Below are 20,800 nucleotides of genomic sequence, written 5' to 3' on the forward strand. Positions count from 1 at the left end.
GAACACAGAAAGAAATGATTGGAGCTGGAGTGCTTAGATATTTGAAATCTGTGAAGCAAAATGATGGACCCAATGGGTAAAATGAAAGTTACACTCCAACTCTCATCCATAGGTTTAAAGAGTCATTTACTTTTATTTTACGTGTATGAATATTTTGCCTCTGTGTATGCCTGTTTGCTTTGTGTGTGCAGTGACTGCTATCACAGATGCTTGTGAACCACCATGTGGTTGCTGAGAATAGAGCTTGGGTCATCTGCAAGAGAAGATGGCTTTTAACCATGGAGCCATTTCCCTATTCCCTTCCATTTATCTTTATCTCACCTGACAAATGACTACCGTGTATAAGAACTGTTACACTGGGGCAGTGAGGTCTTAGGAATTAGATGTGACAAACTGACTTTTAAAAAAATTCCGGGGATATGGCTCAGTGGTAGAGCACTTGCCTAGCAAGCGCAAAGCCCTGGGTTCGGTCCCCCAGTTCTGGGAAAAAAAAGAAAAGAAGAAAAAAAATTCCAATTGGCATATGAAAGACACTCAGTAGACTCTTCCTGACTGAGCACATTGAGATGAGAGGATAGCTGGAACTTTGCAAGTTAACAGTCGAAAGAACATTATAGGCAGAGGCTATTGAAAGGGACAAAGCCAAGGAGAGAAGAAAACTCAGGACGAGTTTTGGGTAGGTACACACAAAGGACATTGAAAGCAAAAAGGATGAAAAATTCTGATGCAGTCAAAGCTCGCCAATCCCCTTTTCAGATTTGCCCCCAAGTTTTTAAAGGCAGCATTTTTATAAGATCTTATTTATATGTGGCATAATGTCTTAAAATTTGGTATTGTTTTATTGTGTGTACATGCCCACGTGGTGTGTATGTGAATGTGGTGTGTCTGTCTGTCTGTCTATAGTATAGTCAGAGTCTATGTCATGTTTTTTGCTTCCTTATCTTTTCATTTTTCAAAAAGTCACTTTTAGCATATATTATTTGTATGCAATGCTGAAGTTCACTCTGTTTTATGCAATTGTATAACCATATACCCTGCCTTATTTTTCATTTTCCAAAAAGTTACATGTGGCATATGTTAGTTGTATGTAATGATGAGCATCACTCTGACATTTTATACATGTATATATGGCATTTTGTTCGGTCACCCCTCAGTATTTTTGTATTCCTCTCACTCCCATTGATCTCCTTCCTTTAACCAACCAGCACCCCCATTCTTTTATATTTCTTTTTTTATTTTTAGTTTAATAAAGATCACTTATGGAAACCTTTTGAGGATTCACTTACAAATGCATGGGTGGCTTGCATATGGCTATGCTGATGAAGGAAATGTCTCTCCTTCCCTCAGCAACCATTAATAAACTGTTCGCAGATCCCCAGGAGTGGTATGGCTTTATGAGCTCCTCCTGCCCCTTTGCTTTTTTTTTTTTTTTAGAGATTTTAGGATTTGTTTTTGGGGTCTCACACTGAATTGGAAGCTTACAGATCCCACTACACTGACTGGTTAGTAAGCTCTAGGCATCCACCCTTGCAGTCACAGAAGCATGTTGTTTCACCTGCCTTTTATTCATGTAGGGGCTGGGGACCAAACACAGGTCCTTACACTTTCTCAGCAGACATTTAGCTCTTGGATCCATTTCCCTGGCTTTGGGGATTGTATTTTGGTTTATTAAAAAAACCTTAATCCAAAGCAAGGAGAAGAGGGAGGGAGGGAACTGGGAAGGAGAGGGGAAAGTGAGGGGCGGGGGGGGGGGAGTATGATCAGGTATTGGTGGGAGCAGGAGAATGAATGGAAATATGCAACCTGTGGTGGGGGGGGGTTGGTAGGGGACCCTCTAGAAAGTACCAGAGACCTGGGAGGTAAGAGACTCTTAGGACTCAAAGGGAGGGACCTTAAGTAAAATACCCAACAGTGGGGACAGGGATCTTGTAGAGTCCACCTCCAGTGAAAGACAGGGCATCAAGTGGAGGAATGGGGTTGCCATCCCATAGTCAAAAACTCTGACCCAGAATTGTTCCTGCCTAAAAGAACTGCAGGGACAAAACCAGAAAAGAGGCTGAGGGAAAGGAGGTCCAGTGAATGGTCTAAATTGGGACCCATCTCAAGAGGGAGGCTTCAAGGCCTGACACTATTACTGATGCTATGATGAACTTACAGACTTCCTCTGAGAGGTCCAATTAGCAGCTGACTGAGACAGAGGCAGATACTTATACCCTGATGTCCCCATTCCCTTCCCATCCCATCTCTCTCCTAGTTACCTCTCTCCAGTCATAAGAGTATTTTATTCCTCTTTCTAAGTGAGATTTGAGCATCCTCACTTGGGTTTTCTTTTTGTTTAGCTTCTTTGAGTCTGTGGAGTGTAGCCTGGATAGCCTGTAGTTTATGGCTAATATCTACTTATAAGTAAGTACATACCAGTGGCTTATGCTCTAAGATCAAGAATCAACAAATGGGACTTCATAAAATTGCAAAGCTTCTGTAGGGCAAAGGACACTGTCATTAGGACAAAATGGGAACCAACGAATTGGGAAAATCACACATCCTATAGAGGGCTAATATCCATTATATGCAATGAACTCAAGAAGTTAGACTCCAGAGAATCAAATAACCCCATTAAAAAATGGAGAACAGATCCAAATAAAGAATTCTCAGCTGAGAATTATTGAATGGCTGAGAAGTACTTAAAGGAATGTTCAATACCCCTAGTCACCAGGGAAATGCAAATCAAACCAACCCTGAGATTCTACCTCACACCAGTCAGAATGGCTAAGATCAAAAACTCAGGGGACAACAGATGCTGGCAGGGATGTGGAGAAAGAGGAATACTCCTCCATTGTTGGTGGGACTGCAAGGTGGTACAACCACTCAGTAAATCACTTTGAAGTTTCCTCAGAAAATTGGACATAGTAGTTGCCTGAGAACCCAGCTATACCACTCCTGGGCATATACCCAAAAGATGCTCCAACATATAACAAGGACGCATACTCCACTATGTTCATAGCATCTTATTTATAATAACCGGAAGCTGGAAAGAACCCAGATGTCCTTCAACAGAGGAATGGATACAGAAAATGTGGTACATCTACACAATGGAGTACTACTCAGCTATCAAAAACAATGACTTAAAAATCAAATTCATAGGCAAATGGATGGAAATAGAAAATACCATCCTGAGTGAGAAAACAGAATCACAAAACACACACACATGGTGTGCACTCACTGATAAGTGGCTATTAGCCCAAAAGCTCGAATTACCCAAGATACAACAAGGACGACCAAAGTGTGGATGCTTCAGTCCTTCTTAGAAGGGGGAACAAAAATATTCATAGGAGGAGATATGGAGAAAAAGTTTGGAGTAGAGCCTGAAGGATGACCATTCAGAGCTTGCCCCACCTGGAGATTCAGCCCATATACCTACAGCCACCAAACCCAGACAACATTGCTGATGCCAAGAAGTGCATGCTGATAGGAGCCTGATATAGCTGTCTCCTGGAAGGCTCTGCCAGAGCATGACAAATACAGAGGTGAATGCTCACAGCCAACCATTGAACTGAGAATGGGGTCCCCCTTGGAGGAGTTAGAGAAAGGATTGAAGGAGCTGTAGGGGCTTGTTACCCCATAAGAACAATATCAATTAATAAGAGCTCCCAGGGAGTAAACCACCATCCAAAGAGTACACATGAACAAATCCCTGGCTCCAGCTGCATACATAGCAGAGGATGACCTTGTTGGGCACCAATGGGAGGAGAAGTTCTTGGTCTTGTCAAGATTGGACCCTCCCCCCCCCCAGTGTAGGGGAATATCAGAGCCGGAAGGCAGTTAGGGTTGGATGGTTGGGTGGGTTAACACCCTCATAGCAGAAGGAGGACAGTGGATGAGATAGGGCATTTATGGATGGGAAACTGGGAAAGGGGATAACATTTGAAATGTAAATTAAAAAAATCCAATACAAAAAAAAATGACGAATGACATCAACCACTTGTATTGAGGGAAGTAATACTAAGTGTAAAAACTGGGCCTTAGGTCATGTGGGTTTCATGAGACCAGATGTAACCAGTTATCATTCTGGTTGGGATTTTCTCTCTTTTATTAACTTCTTGGAAATGCTTCTAATTGTCTTGAAGGGACAGAAACCTTGAGGTGATAGAAGTCTCAAATGGATCGACACATTTCTGCTGAACGTTTTCGGGGATAGAGAATTTGCTGACTATGTACGTGATAGAGTCTTTGGAGGAGTGATGGATCCTGGAGATTGTTTCACAGTAAAACTGAGAAATAACAAGGCAAGTTCCAATCACATAACGTATGTATGTAGTATTCAAGAGAGCTTTTGTTTTTATAAAATATTAAATAAAACACAAATATTTTAAAAACAACCCTGGTTGTCTTTTTAAAGGGTTAAGTGAGATAAATGAGCTCCTGTTGGGTTGGAGAGCTAGTTCAGTTGGTGAGGTGCTTTGTAAGCTTGAATTCGAATCTTAGGACCCATGCTGAAAAAGAGTTGTGCATGGTGGCATGTGCTTGTAATCTCAGCTGTGTGAAGGGAGAGGCAGGGAGATCTCACCAGCCAGTGAGCTTAGCAGGTCCAGGCCAGTAAGAGAGCCTGTATCAAAAAACAAGGTGGATAGCATCTTAGGAATGACACCTGATTCTGTGCTTTGGCCTGCACATATATGCACATATGTATGTGTAAGTGCACAAGAGCACATATACACATATGTACACATATATGAACTCTTAGGTTAGAGTATGGTCTTCTTTCTGTAGACTATATACCTCAATCTAGACAGGATTTGGGAGGTTTCTAGGGGCACTGGTGGCATTTTTAGCAACTTGTTACCTCTTGGTACTGATCCACCACTGCAGCATTTTGACGAAATGCTTTGGCATGATTTGTTCCACATGCCATGACTCTCAGGAAACCCAAGGCTTCTGGGCCCATCTCCCACCAGTGCTCTGTACTGGCACCTGAAGGTAGGATGGAGTCCTTTTACCTCTTGTAAACTCTGGATCTCAAGCTGGTCCATGGGCCTCCCTGAATGACTGGACAATGATGCCTTGAAATCCATGGATCTTGTCATGACTGTTCCAGAGCTGGCCAGCAAACCTCACCTCTGTCTCAAAGCCTAACAACGGGAAATGACATTCTCCTGCAGCACCCAAACCCTTTACAGACTCTCCTCTCATCCAACTTTAGAGACTGGGGTCATTCAAATGTCACTTTCCCACTGTGGGATGTCCAGGTTAGAGGGTGGAAAGGTATGTGACTAGCTTCCACAAAAGGCTGAGCTACTAACAACAGTGGCAATATACTCTCTCACTGTTCTAGATCAAAATGTTATCAGTCAGACTTGTCACTGTGTCCTGCAGGCCACATGTCTCCCAGGAGAGCTGTGAATTTGGCCCAATGTAGATGACAATGTTGGGTTGCAATTTTCAAAAGTTGGATACCCCGAGAAGATCCCTTTATACAACTCTGGTGGTTTTCTGCTGCTCTTGGCATTTGACTAAGAGATGCTTCACTCCACTTCTTCTATCTCCACAGGTCCTCTCCCTTCCTCTCTCTGTCACCTCCCTTCTCTGCTTGCCTGACTCTGTCCAAATCCTTAGTTTTCTAAGAGAATCAGCTGTACTGGATTAGGCCCCATCCTTACATCAATTTTACTTCATTCCCTCTGTAAAGATGATATTTCTATTAAAATTATTTATTTGCTGGGCACAATGGCACACACCTCTAATATCTTAGTGCTGGAAAGGTGGAAGCAGGTGGATCACTGTGAATATAAGGTCGCCCTGTGCTACTAAGTTCTAGGCCAGGTACCACTACACAGTGTGACTTCGCCTCAAAACCAAAACAAAAATTACTTATTCTGTTTATACTTTAATGTGCATGCTACTCTACACATGGAGAGGTCAGAGGACAACCTGTAGGAGTTCTCTCATTCTGCCACGTGGGTCTCAAGGATCAAACTCAGCTAGACTTGGTATCAGACACCTTAATCTGCTGGCTAGCTTACTGTCCCCAGATTTTATTTCTAAATAAAGTCTTATTTTGAGGTACTGGGCACTAAAATGTCAACATCTGTTTTCTTTTTATTGGGGGACACAAATGCATCACAACATCTTATAGAAAGCTTTCATGGACTTTTTTATGGCTTAAGAAAAAAATGTATTAAAAGTGATCTCACTTTTAGCTTTTAGAGGTGGGCTCTTGTCACCAGTATTGGGAAATAGGAACTATTCCTTTTGGCCTCCCGAATCACCATGGTTTACAATAATGAGCTAATAACTGATAACAGCCTGCTGATGAATTGCTATGAGTTATGTAGGAGCTATGCGTAGCTCTTTTAGTGACAAGTATCATGTAGCCCTCTTTTCTACTCCATGGGCTGGGGATCACTCTGCAAGTTAGCAGTAGTGTAGACCAACTTAGAGTCTTGCTTTCACTACAGCAGCACCATGCCTCTTCCAAAACTGGTATTTTCTTCTTTGTGATAAAAGGGTTCCTTTGTTTATAATGTTTTCCACAAATGGAGATAAAACTGAGCAGTCACCTTTACTTCCTGTCATGCCCCAAATCTTAAGGGTAGAGAAGGCTGGTAATCTACAGTGGGTGTGGAGGTTTGAATAAGAACAGCCCCCATAGGTTCACATATTTAGATTCTTAGGGAGTGGCACTATTTGAAAGGATTAGGAGGTGTGGTCTTGTTGGAGGAAGTGTGTCACTGGGGGGGTAGGGGGTAAGCTTGAGGTTTCAAAAGCTGAAGCAAGGCCCTGCTGGCTTTCTTCCTGCCGCCTTTGGCTCTGAATGTAGAATTCTCAGCTCCTTCTCTAACACCTTGTCTGCCTGCACGCTGCCATGTTTCCCATTACGATGACAATGGACAAAACTGCTGAAATTGTAAGCCAGCCCCAATTAAATGCTTTCCTTTATGAGAGTTGCTGAGGACATGGTGTCTCCTCACAGCAATAGAACACTGACTAAGCCAATTTGTGATCAAATTGCATCATTTATTACTGAACTAGGAGAAAGTGAGAAGTGGCAAGGATGTGACTGAAGGGCTCTTCAGTTAAGTCACATCAATTTCATCTTCTATTTTCTTTGGTTAGGAGTCTTCAGAGACATTTTCCAAGTCGAGTAGAGATGGTGGTTTTGAAGGTGGTGGTTCTGAGAAAACTAGGAAAAGTTGAGAGATAGCAAATTGGTTATTAGTATCGTCTTGAGGATAAAAGGTTTGCCCTTAGTCATCAAGTCAAAACTAGACTAAATAACAACCACTTAAATGTAAAAGCCTAGAGCATGGGCGAGCTGAAACTCTAGGAAGACGGCACTCTCTGTGTCTTGAGGCCATACCCATGGATCTATGACCTAAGAGGTACTGCTTAATTATTTACTTGATTGGTTTGGTTTTTCTTTTTTTTTTCTTTTCTTTTTTCTTTTCGAATAGAATCTCACTATGTATCTCAAGTTGCCCTGGAATGGACGATCCTTCTCGGTTAGCATCCTGAGTGCTGGGAGTATACATGTGTGCATCATTTCTACCCCACAGGTTTCTATGCATTGTAGCAAACCCAATACCTTCAAGTATTACACTTTTCAAAGGGACTTTAACCTTCTGCTATATTCTGGTGGTTGTATCAGATTTGGGGGTCTTGTATGCCATGCAGGAAGTCATGCTATGCTGACTAGTCTTAACTGTTAACTTGACACAACCTAGCCTCACCTGGAAGAGACTTTCAGCTGAGAAATGATCTAGATCAGACTGACTCGAAGGCATGTCTGTGGGGAATTGTCTTGATTACTAATTGCGGTGGGACTACCCACCATGAATGTGGGTGGCAGCATTTCATGGGCCAGGCCCTGGACTGTATAAGAGTTAAGCAAGCTGGTTGAGATAAACAAGAACACAAGGGTCCATGCTTTTATTTTTTTTTTCCTCTGTTTTTGACTGTGGACATGGTGTTTTAAGTTCCTGCCTTGCCTTCCCTGCAACAATAGACTGTATCCTGTAATTATAAGCCAAATAAACCCTTTTCTCCCTTAAGTTTCTTTGGGACAGGGAAGTTTTTCTTTTCTTTTTTTTTTTGTTTTTTTTTTCGGAGCTGGGGACCGAACCCAGGGCCTTGCGCTTCCTAGGCAAGCGCTCTACCACTGAGCTAAATCCCCAACCCTGGGAAGTTTTTCAAAGAAACAGAAATTGGGACTAGAACACATCTTAAGGGACATGGTATTATTGTTTTCCTGAGCAACACTTTAAAGCTTTTTTTCCCCCATGTATCCTTTACATGTATTAAAGAATCTTTTGCTAAGCACACAAAAATCCCCCTGAGAAGATGAGTACTTAAATCATCTCTTAATCTACTGGAATTAAGTTTAAGTATTCAAAACTACAACTCTTGAGTGATAGGGGAACTATTAATGAAGGCTGAACCATCTATAGTCAGTCCTGTTGCCTGAGAAACTTGATTATAAAACTAATATACACAATGTATATTTTGACTTTCAAACTCCTGTTCCTTTCCTATGCTGCATTATTTACATTTAGATATGCATAACTTGGATTGCTCGATTACTTATCCTTGTCTAATGCCTTGTCTTCTTTTCTGATTTCTCCTTCTTGAATGGCCCAGAGGCAGGTGGGTTCCCTCAAAATCACCCTGCCACCACACTTTGTCTTATGCCAATCCAGTCCTCTTTGCTATTATTTAGTTCAGAGCTGGAGGCATTTGTGTCTGTGAGAGGGAGAGAGGGGTTTCCTATTCTTTCAGAGGAAGAAGAACCAATTTCTGAAGCATGTGACCAGGAGTTATGTGGTCTGAGCCATCTTGGGAGCACGAACTGAAACAGTCTTAGGATACAGATGCAGATACGGGGGTGGGGTGGGGGTGGAGGTGGGGCAGAAAGAAGTCCTGTACCCATCACGCCTAAGGTCTTCCTAACTTTGGAACTGTTGTTTTAACAGATGCATCTTCTCCTGACTGGTTGAATAATTGAGTTAGGGGTGAGCACCTATAAGTTGCTATAGAAAATATTCTAATGAATGTAATTATAGTAGGAACAAAGTATGACTGAGATACATTGCTGTTTAAATCCTTCAAGGGCCCCTCGTACCCAAGTCTAAAGTAGGCGTTCTTTAATAACTTGGTTAAATGCTCTCAGGACCTGGTCTCCGTTTATTGCTGCGCTTCATCTCAGCAATTTGTTTTCATATAGTAGCCATCAAGGCCTGTTATCCCTCTACTCCCAGGCAGAATTTTAGGCTGATACAAGAATACAGTTATTTTTATTTATTTTGATTTATTTTAAAAAATATTAGGTAAGCTGAACATATATGAAAACTATCATTATTGCAACCTGTGTACACAATTAATAATTTTAGTGATTATGTCTCTAGTCTTATATTTTTGGTTGTGAGCCTAGCCTTTAACGGCTGAGCCATCTCTCCATCCCAGTATGTCTCTATTCTTTACCTAATAATGTAGTGTTTATTGATTAATTTTTATATGCTGACTAACTTTGAGTTCTTAGGATAATGCCTAATTAGCCATGGTGTATACACTTTTAAAATGGTACTAGATTGATTTGGTAATGAAAGCCTTCAAAAGTTTATTTTTATTTGCATGTAAGTGTGTGTGCCTGCTTGACTGTATATGCACCATGTGTATACATTGCTCAGAGAGGCCAGAATAGGATGTTGGAGAGTTAAAGGTGGTTGGGAGATGTTGTATGTGACCAGTGGGAAGTAAACTGTGTCTTCAAAACTGACTGCCTCTTTTTTTTTGATTTTAAAATATTTTTATTATCTTAGTGATGAATATAGGTATAAAAGGAATGTAAGTCAATCAAAAAATTATGCTTAAGCAACAAGCTTGAAATTTTGCCTTCTCTTTGTACACAGTCCTATGTTTATCCTGAGATGACAAATAGAAGAAGAATGAATTATAAAAATTACGTAGACATATAGTTAATAATTGTCTATTCACTTCCGAGGTGTTTAGTTCTGGTGTTGTAAACATTGTCTATTTCACAGGAAATGACTTCTCTTTTCATTTAAAGACAAGAAAATCAATTGACACAGCCTCAATGAACTCACTCCAGTCACCCTACTCGGCTTCCTCTGTTTTGATATTTAAATGGATAAGGGTAAGGGATTAATGTCAACTCTAGATAGAGAGAAGTGTGACATTTTTATGTAACACCTCTGCCTCTTAACTGCTGAGCCACCCCTCTGTCTTTTGCTTTGGTAGATATTTTTGCTGCTGGTAGTGAGGGCTCTTCCAACTATATTCCGTAGATTTCTCTGTTGTATTCTTTCCTTGGCCAATCAATTTATGCATGAAATTTGTTTTGTGTTTTTGATGGAGCATCCATCATTACCTAACCTAAGTTAAAAAGCATTATGCCTAGAGTTTCTTCTAAGAGTTTCACAATGTTGACTCTTAAGCTGAGGTCTTTGTGCATTTTGAATTAACTTGTGGAGCTTGTGTGGGGTAGTGATCTATTAGTTTCACTTTTTAGTTGTCCCTGTACCATTTGAAAAGATTACTTAGTCATCGAATTGGTCAGTGTGTTATCCAGCAACGGAGGCAAACGAGAGCATCTATCCCATTTGTTGGCATGTCATTGTTCCTAATAGCCACTTCAATATTTTTATTTCTTTAATATTGTTCTGTTCATTCATAATTTGACAAATGAAATTTGATCTTCCTTTTCCTTTTGTCCATATAGCTACAGGTTTGTTGGTTTGTTATTTTTTTAAAAAAGAGAATACACTTTTGTTTTTCTTTGTTCTCTTTTTCTTATTGATATGCATGTATTGCATGAGGCATATGCATTTATTTTTATTTCGGGCTATTATTTTCATTTTTCACTTTAAGCTTAGTTTTAAAAGTCATTTTCTAATTTTTCAACAGCAAAAAGTTGAGTTTTGCTTTGAGATTTAAAAAATATACGATTTATACCTACAAATGTCCTAAAAGTTCTCTAAAATCTCTTCTTCCCCTTTCCCCTTTCTTTCCCTCTCTCTACTCCTTCCGTGACTCCCATATGCACGTTTTGGCACCCCATTGTCTTTCCCAGTGTCTAATACACTGTTCGTTTTCTGCATTTGTCCTTGCTCTGTGCTACTGATGATTGAAATTGCCTATCTTCAAGTTGCTGCTTCTTCTTCCACCTCATGACTTCTTTAAATTATTGTACTAAAAATTCTAATTTTACTGTTGTAGTTTTCTGCTCTGGGATTCTGACTTTTTTTTAAAAAAGAGTTTCAGTTTATTTTATTTTAGGTTAGGTGCTGCTATAATTTTAGTGTTTTTTAAAGGTTGTTTTTATTTTTTTTAAGTTAAAAATACATTCTTCTTGTATACAATACACTCCAATCAGAGTTTCCCCTCCTTCCACTCCTCCTATTCCCCCTATTTCTCTCTCTCCCAGATCTACTCCCTCTCTATTTCTCTTCAGAAAAAAGCAGTTCTCCAAGATATATCTTGGATATCAACCAGCCTTGATATCAAGTTGTAGTAAGACTAGGTGCATCCTCTTCTATTAAGGTTGGACAAGGCAGCCCAGTAGGAGGAAAGGGTCCCAGAGTCAGGCAATGGAGTCGGAGACAGCCCCTGCTCCTACTGTTAGGAGTTCCACAAGAAAACCAAGCTACATGCTCAAGTGACAGCTCAGCTGGTGAGGATGAGGAGCAAGGGAAACACTCCTCCACTGCTGGTGGGATTGGAAACCTGTACAGCCACTATGGAAATCATTATGGTGGTTCTTCAAACAAATTGAGAATCAATCTACTTTAACACCTACTTATTTTAGCTGAATAAAACATTTCATGTTTAAGTCTAAGGTCTAGACTTACTTAGAAAAAAATTAATTGACTTATTTTTCTCCATTTGTGAAGAACATTCTTTGCTATTCATTTCCATATCTCAGAATGTTTTGGCTCAAAGCTCCATATTTAAGGTAATATGGCAAAGTGGGCTAGTGATTGGGTATAGATTTCTTTAATTGCCTTGATCTAATAAAATTCCTAGCCTTTGTTGAGGGGTTTTCTTTCGTTTCAGGCTCCTGTGATGGCCAGAGGTTGATGTTGGAGTGTTGTTCTACACTTTATTGGTCTATTTTACAGTGTTTTTCATTGAAGTTGACACTTGATGTTTCTGCTAGACTGGCTGACTAGCTATCTCTGTCTCCCAGGAAGGGTCACAGACACCTACTAACATATCCACCTCTTTCCACATGTGTGTTGGGACTGGAATTAAGGTCACCATGTTTGTGTAGCAGGTGCCTTGCCCTCTAACCCATCAACCTGGTCTCTGTTACTCACTTTCGTTTGAGGGTACTTTATTTTTACGCGATGACATGAACCAGTGGAGCACTGTGATTGCAATAATCAACTCTGAGATGGTACACAAGACAGAAATTTGTAGAAGCATCATGCCAGCCATCTGAATGAGAAAAGAAACATTCCACATGTGGAACAAGTCATTTGAAAGCAGTGCAAGAAAAGCGTTTTTTTTTTGGGTCAGAATGCACCATTTATCCTTTATAGTTCCAAACAACTATGATTATTTCAAGGTAGTGGCTTTCTTATTTATGAGGTGAATCTCTTGCTAAACACTTTAATTATGTTAACAGCTTCCCAACTTTTACTTCTGTTTTACACATGATGGGGCTGGAAAGGAGAGAAAGCAAAGCAGTACATAGTTTACTTCATTTTTCTCAGTCCCCCACCTTTAAAACATTTTTAAAAAATTTCTTTATTTTACATCTTGACTGCTGTTTCTCCTCCCTCTCTCCTCCCCAGTCCCTCCCCACTCTCTCACCCACCTTTATTCCTCCTCCATTTCTTTTCAGAAAAGGGCTGACCTCTGTGGATAACAACCAGCCTTGGCATATCAAGTTGTAGTAAGACTAGGTGCATCCTCTTTTATTAAGATTGGACAAGGCAGCCCAGTAGGGGGAAAGGGTCCCAGAGACAGGCAACAGAGTCAGAGACAGCCCCTGCTACTACTGTTAGGAGTCCCATAAGACCAAGCTACACAATATATGTGGAGAGGGCATGCAGGCTCCCTGGTTGTTAGTTCAGTCTCTGTGAGCCCCTCTGGGCTCATGTTAGTTGTTCTTGACCCCTATGGCTCCTACAATCCGTTCTTCCCCTTTTTCAAGGGATTCCCCAAACTCTGACTGATGTTTGGCTGTGGGTCTTGCTGTTTCCATCAGTTGCTGGGTGAAGCCTCTCTAATGACAGTTGGGTTAGATGCCTATCTATGATTCTCAGTCCCTTTTAATGGGGTTGATAATATGATTATGTTTTATGCTATTATTCTAAGTATATTTGGAATTGTATGTTCTGTTTTTTTTTATTACAGCCTTCATGAAGTGAAGTCATTCTTTCTTATGGGAAGAGTGAGACCTTACCAGTGGAATAGGTCATTCTGATAGAGACAGATTCTTTTGGGTTCCCTTGTTTTTTCCCCAGAATGAATTGTGTTTAGAACATCCAACTCCTTTTTTCAATAGCTGATACTTGTCTGGTTTCCAATAGGGAAGCATTTAGTTTATTGTATATTTTAATTAGGTAGATGGACTTAATCCAAAACATCAGTGTGCTGGCTAGTTTATGTCAACTTGACACAAGCTTGAGTTACTAGAGAAAAGGAAGCCTCAATTGAGAAAATACTTTTTATAGGATTGGGTTGTAAGCAAGTCTGTGTGACATGTTCTTAACTGGTGATTGGTGTGGGAGCCCATTGTGGGTGAGCCACCCTTGGGTAGGCAGTCCAGGTCCTATAAGAAAGCAGTCTGAGCAAGCCATGGGAAAGAAGCCAATAAGCAGCACTCCTCCATGGTCTCTGCATCAGCTTCTGTTTCAAGGTTCCTGCCATCATTGAGTTCCTGTTCTGATTTCCTTTGATTATGAACTATGATGTGGAAAAGCCAAATAAAATCTTTTCTTCCCTAGTTGCTTTGGCTATGGTGTTTCATTACAACCATACTAACCCCAATGATTAGTGTTGCCAAATTCATTAACAAGGATTTCAAAGGTGATAATCAACAACAAAGCTGACAGCCCTGTATATATATATATATATATATATATATATATATATATATATATATATATATGTGTGTGTGTGTGTGTGTGTGTGTGTGTGTGTGTGTGTGTGTGTGTTTTCTCGGTTGTTTTCATTCTTGTGTCTAATCTCAATTGGAATAAAAGACTGGAGAAGCAGACAGCAATTTATTGGCCTCCTCTACTTGTTCTCCAAGGACACTGTGATAAGTAACATAACATGAATGATTTTTCAACCAGAAATTAACTGTCTCATAGTTACAGATCAATGTGTTGGTAGGACCATGCTTTCCTAGTTGCTCTAAGGAGGGCACTTCCCTCTTTGGATTTGGGAAGCACTATTCCCATGTGTCTTTATATTCACATAGCCACCTTCCTCAAACACCTTCTTATAAGAGTACCAGTAATATGGTCTGCCCTTCTCCAGAGTTACCTTAGTTTAGCTTAACTAACATTTGCGCATATTAAAAAAACCCCACAATTCAACCTATAATTTTGCTTCTAGATCCTCCAAATTGATGTCCTTTCCAATGTGCAAAACATATTCACCTCATCTCAACATCTTCTCCAATTGTAAGTTATTACAGCACTAATTCTAAGTCTAAAATCTCCCTAAATACCATACAGTCAAACTTTAAATTCTTCTTGAAATCAATTGGAGGAAAGATTTATACTGTGGTTTAGTAGGGACCAAAATTTCTCGTCCCCATGTACTCACGAAGCCAGAAAGAAGTAGTTCACGGTCAAGATCCAAGCTGGAGTAGAGATACATCCCAAAGTGGGAAATTTAAAAGGAAGGAAAAAAGCTCCCTGCACCCAAATCCCATAGGAGAGAGAGCTGGACCCTCAGAAGTGCTGACACTCCTGAGAAATCAGAGGAGACTACCCTCTACCCACATTCCAGACCCAAGAGGGAATTGCCTAGTGCCAACTGTACCCCCTGGGCACAAGGACCTAGGAGCAATCAGGGGCAGGACCCTTCTGATTCCTAGATGCCTAGAGCTGAAGGACAGTCGCCAGGAGCGCATACATACCTGAGAGCAGAGGTAAGACCCACTTTTATGCTCGAAGTGATCTGCCTGGTGGATTCAGGACACACAGAGGCAGAAGTCCTCTGGGTCAGGGCACTTCCCCTTTCTAGCTCTCCCTGGAACTGAACTGATACCATCCCGCAGTTCCCTGCACCTGAATCCCATGGGGAAGAGAGCTGAACACCCAGAAGGGCAGACATCCTGAAACCGCAGAACAGACGACCACTTCTGCACACCTCTGCCCACATCCCTGGCCCAAGGGGAAACTGCATAATGCCTCTGGACACAGGAACATAGGAACAGTAAGCCACCAGTACCTGCAGTTCCGGTCTGTGCCCAGGACTGTACAGAACCGACCAAACAACTCCCTGTACCCAAATCCTGTGGGGGAGAGAGCTGGACCCTCAGAAGTGTGGATACTCCTAAGAAATCAGAGGAGACTGCCCTCTGCCCACATTCCAGACCCAAGAGGGAATGGCATAGTGCCAACTGAGCCCCTGGGTGCAAGGACCTAGGAGCAATCAGGGGCAGGACCCTTCTGACTCTTGCCCACGCCTAGAGCTGAAAGGCAGTTACCAGGAGCACCTATACACCTGAGAGCAGAGCACCTGTTCTTAGGAAAGGCTGAAAGAAAACAGGAAAACAGTTCTACAGGAGTGCTGACACAGAGGCCTACAGGAGGGTCAAGGCACTCTCAGAAACAGCAAGACAAGCAAACCCCAGAGACAACCCAGTGGTTAGAGGCAAGTGCAGGAACCTAAGCAACAGAAACCAAGCATCATCAGAACCCAGTTCTCCCACCAAAGAAAATACTGGATAGCCAAACACACTGGAAAAGCAAGATTTAGATTTAAAAATCACATTTTATCATATACAGCCACCCAATTAGACAAGATGGATGAAGCAAAGAAGTGCAGACCGACAGGAGCCGGATGTAGATCGCTCCTGAGAGACACAGCCAGAATACAGAAAATACAGAGGCGAATGCCAGCAGCAAACCACTGAACTGAGAATAGGTCCCCCGTTGAAGGAATCAGAGAAAGAACTGGAAGAGCTTGAAGGTGCTCGAGACCCCAAAAGTACAACAATGTCAAGCAACCAGAGCTTCCAGGGACTAAGCCACTACCTAAAGACTATACATGGACTGACCCTGGACTCTGTCCCCATAGGTAGCAATGAATATCCTAGTAAGAGCACCAGTGGAAGGGGAAGCCCTGGGTCCTGCTAAGACTGAACCCCCAGTGAACTAGACTATGCGGGGAGGGTGGCAATGGGGGGAGGTTTGGGAGGGGAACACCCATAAGGAAGGGGAGGGGGGAGGGTGATGTTTGTCCGGAAACCGGGAAAGGGAATAACACTTGAAATGTATATAAGAAATACTCAAGTTAATAAAAAAAATATTTATGACCTGATATGCTACCATGTAGCATTGATATTGTAAAAGTTTGCTGGCAGATGACTTGGTCTATGGTTAGTAATACAATTGTTTATATAAAAAAATCACATTATAACTTTTATTGCTAAGCTTGTGTCTCAAAGCCAGTGACATCATCAATCCTAGAAAGAATAGGAATCAGAAAGATACATGAAGCCTACAAAGCCATGTAAAGCAGTCAAATTCCAGTCAGAATACTAAAGCACTGGCAAGATATAAGTTATGTGAGTATTTGTAATCTATTGTTACACAATGATCTAATATTCACACACGATTGAAGTTCTATATGCCAAATATACCATGTGTTCTTGAATGAAAAAAAAATCACATTTTATGATAATGATAGAGGACTTTAAGAAGGACCTAAATAACTACCTTAAATAAATGCAGGATAACACAAGTAAACAAATAGAAGCCCTTAAAGAAGAAACACAAGACACGAACGGCAGACCCCCCCCCCCCCCCCGCAGTCCAGACACCACCCGGCCGGACCTGAAGGGAATCGGTCAGCAGTTCTCTGCACCCAAATCCCGTGGGAGGGAGAGCTAAACCTTCAGAGGGACAGACATGCCTGAGAAGCCAGAAGAGACTACACTCTGCCCACATTTCTGACTCCAGAGGAAAACACCTAATGCCGCCTGGGACCCTGGTGCACCGGGGCTCCGGGAAAAGGTGGCACAGACCCTTCTGGTTGCTGCCCTCACTGAGAGCTCAAAAGCATCCCCCCACGAGCAACTTGAGCCACGGGACCACAGATAAGACCAACTTTTCTGCTCCAAGCAACCTGCCTGGTGGACTCAGGATACAGGCCCACAGAAACAGCTGAAGACCAGTAGACAGGAAAGACTACACGCCCAAAAGCAGAACACTGTGTTCCCATAACTGGCTGAAAGAAAACAGGAACACAGGTGTACAGCACTCCTGACACACAGGCCTATAGGACGGATTAGCCACTGTCAGAAATAGCAGAATAAGGTAACACCAGAGAAAACCTGATGGCGAGAGGCAAGCACAGGAGCCCAAGCAACAGAAACCAAGACTACATGGCATCATCGGAGCCCAATTCTCCCACCAAAGCAAACACTGAATATCCAATCACACCAGAAAAGCATGATCTAGATTTAAAATCATATTTGATCATGATGCTGGAGGACTTCAAGAAAGACATGAAGAACTCCCTTAGAGAAACACAGGAAAACATAAACAAGTAGAAGCCTATAGAGAGGAATCACAAAAATCCATGAAAGAATTCCAGGAAAACACAATCAAACAGTTGAAGGAATTAAAAATGGAAATAGAAGCAATAAAGAAAGCACAAAGAGAAACAACCCTGGATATAGAAAACCAAAGGAAGAGACAAGGAGCTGTAGATACAAGCATCACAAACAGAATACAAGAGATAGAAGAAAGAATCTCAGGAGCAGAAGACTCCATAGAAATCATCGACACAACGATCAAAGAAAGTGTAAAACGGAAAAAGCTACTGGTCCAAAACATACAGGAAATCCAGGACTCAATGAGAAGATCAAACCTAAGGATAATAGGTATAGAAGAGAGTGAAGACTCCCAGCTCAAAGGACCAGTAAATATCTTCAACAAAATCATAGAAGAAAACTTCCCTAACCTAAAAAAAGAGATACCCATAAACATACAAGAAGCCTACAGAACTCCAAATAGATTGGACCAGAAAAGAAACTCCTCCCGTCACATAATAATCAAAACACCAAATGCACAAAATAAAGAAAGAATATTAAAAGCAGTAAGGGAAAAAGGTCAAGTAACATATAAAGGCAGACCTATCAGAATCACACAAGATTTCTCACCAGAGGCTATGAAAGCCAGAAGATCCTGGACAGATAACATACAGACCCTAAGAGAACACAAATGCCAGCCCAGGTTACTGTATCTTGCAAAACTCTCAATTAACATAGATGGAGAAACCAAGATATTCCATGACAAAACCAAATTTACACAATATCTTTCTACAAATCCAGCCCTACAAAGGATAATAAGTTGTAAAGCCCAACATAAGGAGGCAAGCTACACTCTAGAAAAAGCAAGAAACTAATTGTCTTGGCAACAAAACACAGAGAAGAAAAGCACACAAACATAATCTCATATCCAAATATGAATATAACAGGAAGCAATAATCACTATTCCTTAATATCTCTCAACACCAATGGTCTCAACTCTTCAATAAAAAGACATAGATTAACAAACTGGATACGCATTGAGGACCCTGCTTTCTGCTGCCTACAGGAAATACACCTCAGAGACAAAGACAGACACTACCTCAGAGTGAAAGGCTGGAAAACAACTTTCCAAGCAAATGGTCGGAAGAAGCAAGCTGGAATAGCCATTCTAACATCAAATAAAATCAATTTTCAACTAAAAGTCATCAAAAAAGATAAGGAAGGACACTTCATATTCATCAAAGGAAAAATCCACCAAGATGAACTCTCAATCCTAAATATCTATGCTCCAAATACAAGGGCACCTACATACATAAAAGAAACCTTACTAAAGCTCAAAACACACATTGCACCTCACACAATAATAGTAGGAGATTTCAACACCCCACTCTCATCAATGGACAGGTCATGGAAAGAGAAATTAAACAGAGACGTAGACAGACTAAGAGAAGTCATGAACCAAATGGACTTAACAGATATTTATAGAACATACTATCCTAAAGCAAAAGGATATACATTCTTCTCAGCACCTCATGGTACTTTCTCCAAAATTGACCATATAATTGGTCAAAAAACAGGCCTCAACAGATACAGAAAGATAGAAATAATCCCATGCATCCTATCAGACCACCAAGGGCTAAAGCTGGTCTTCAATAACAATAAGGGAAGAATGCCCACATATACATGGAAGTTGAACAATGCTCTACTCAATGATAACCTGGTCAAGGAAGAAATAAAGAAAGAAATTAAAGACTTCTTAGAATTTAATGAAAATGAAGGTACAACATACCCAAAATTATGGGACACAATGAAAGCTGTGCTAAGAGGAAAACTCATAGCTCTGAGTGGCTGCAGAAAGCAACAGGAGAGAGCATATGTCAGCAGCTTGACAGCACACCTAAAAGTTCTAGAACAAAAAGAAGCAAATACACCCAGGAGGAGTAGAAGGCAGGAAATAATCAAACTCAGAGCTGAAATCAACCAAGTAGAAACAAAAAGGACCATAGAAAGAATCAATAGAACCAAAAGTTGGTTCTTTGAGAGAGTCAACAAGATAGATAAACCCTTAGCCAAACTAACGAGAGGACCCAGAGAGTGTGTCCAAATTAACAAAATCAGAAGTGAAAAGGGAGACATAACTACAGAATCAGAGGAAATTAAAAAAATCATCGGAGCCTACTACAAAAGCCTATGTTCAACAAAACTTGAAAATCTGCAGGAAATGGACAATTTCCTAGACAGATACCAAGTATCAAAGTTAAATCAGGAACAGATAAACCATTTAAACAACCCCATAACTCCTAACGAAATAGAAGCAGTCATTAAAGGTCTCCCAACCAAAAAGAGCCCAGGTCCGGACGGGTTCAGTGCAGAATTCTATCAAACCTTCATAGAAGACCTCATACCAATACTATCCAAACTATTCCACAAAATTGAAACAGATGGAGAGCTACCGAATTCCTTCTATGAAGCCACAATTACTCTTATACCTAAACCACACAAAGACCTAACAAAGAAAGAGAACTTCAGACCAATTTCCCTTATGAATATTGACGCAAAAATACTCAATAAAATTCTGGCAAACTGAATCCAAGAGCACATCAAAATAATCATCCACCAGATCAAGTAGGCTTCATCCCAGGCATGCAGGGATGGTTTAATATAGGGAAAAACATCAATGTAATCCATTATATAAACAAACTGAAAGAATAAAACCACTTGATCATTTCATTAGATGCAGAGAAAGCATTTGACAAAATTCAACACCCCTTCATGATAAAAGTCCTGGAAAGAATAGGAATTCAAGGCCCATACCTAAACACAGTAAAAGCCATATACAGCAAACCAGTTGCTAACATTAAACTAAATGGAGAGAAGCTTGAAGCCATCCCACTAAAATCAGGGACTAGACAAGGCTGCCCACTCTCTCCCTACTTATTCAATATAGTTCTTGAAGTTCTAGCCAGAGCAATCAGACAACAAAAGGAGGTCAAGGGGATACAGAATGGAAAAGAAGTCAAAATATCATTATTTGCAGATGATATGATAGTATATTTAAGTGATCCC

At 40.9% G+C, this 20,800-nt stretch overlaps 1 protein-coding gene across 6 annotated transcripts in view; it reads right to left on the reverse strand.

The window, feature by feature from the left end:
- Positions 1-6,990: 6,990 nt before the first annotated feature.
- Ms4a20 (membrane-spanning 4-domains, subfamily A, member 20) overlaps positions 6,991-20,800 on the reverse strand; it is a 47,392-nt gene continuing 33,582 nt past the window's right edge. For 5 of the 6 annotated variants that reach the window (XM_039101338.2, XM_039101337.2, XM_017590305.3 and 2 more), the window contains 2 exons: positions 12,327-12,447; positions 6,991-7,177 (listed from right to left, as the gene is read on the reverse strand). In XM_039101338.2, coding sequence (XP_038957266.1) covers positions 7,107-7,177; positions 12,327-12,447 — 192 coding nt within the window. In that variant the 3' untranslated portion in view covers positions 6,991-7,106. The remainder of the gene's footprint in view (positions 7,178-12,326; positions 12,448-20,800) is intronic. The other variant, XM_063280076.1, reaches the window with a different exon arrangement.

The sequence above is a fragment of the Rattus norvegicus genome, chromosome 1 (assembly GCF_036323735.1).
Source record: "Rattus norvegicus strain BN/NHsdMcwi chromosome 1, GRCr8, whole genome shotgun sequence".
Lineage (NCBI taxonomy): Eukaryota > Metazoa > Chordata > Mammalia > Rodentia > Muridae > Rattus > Rattus norvegicus.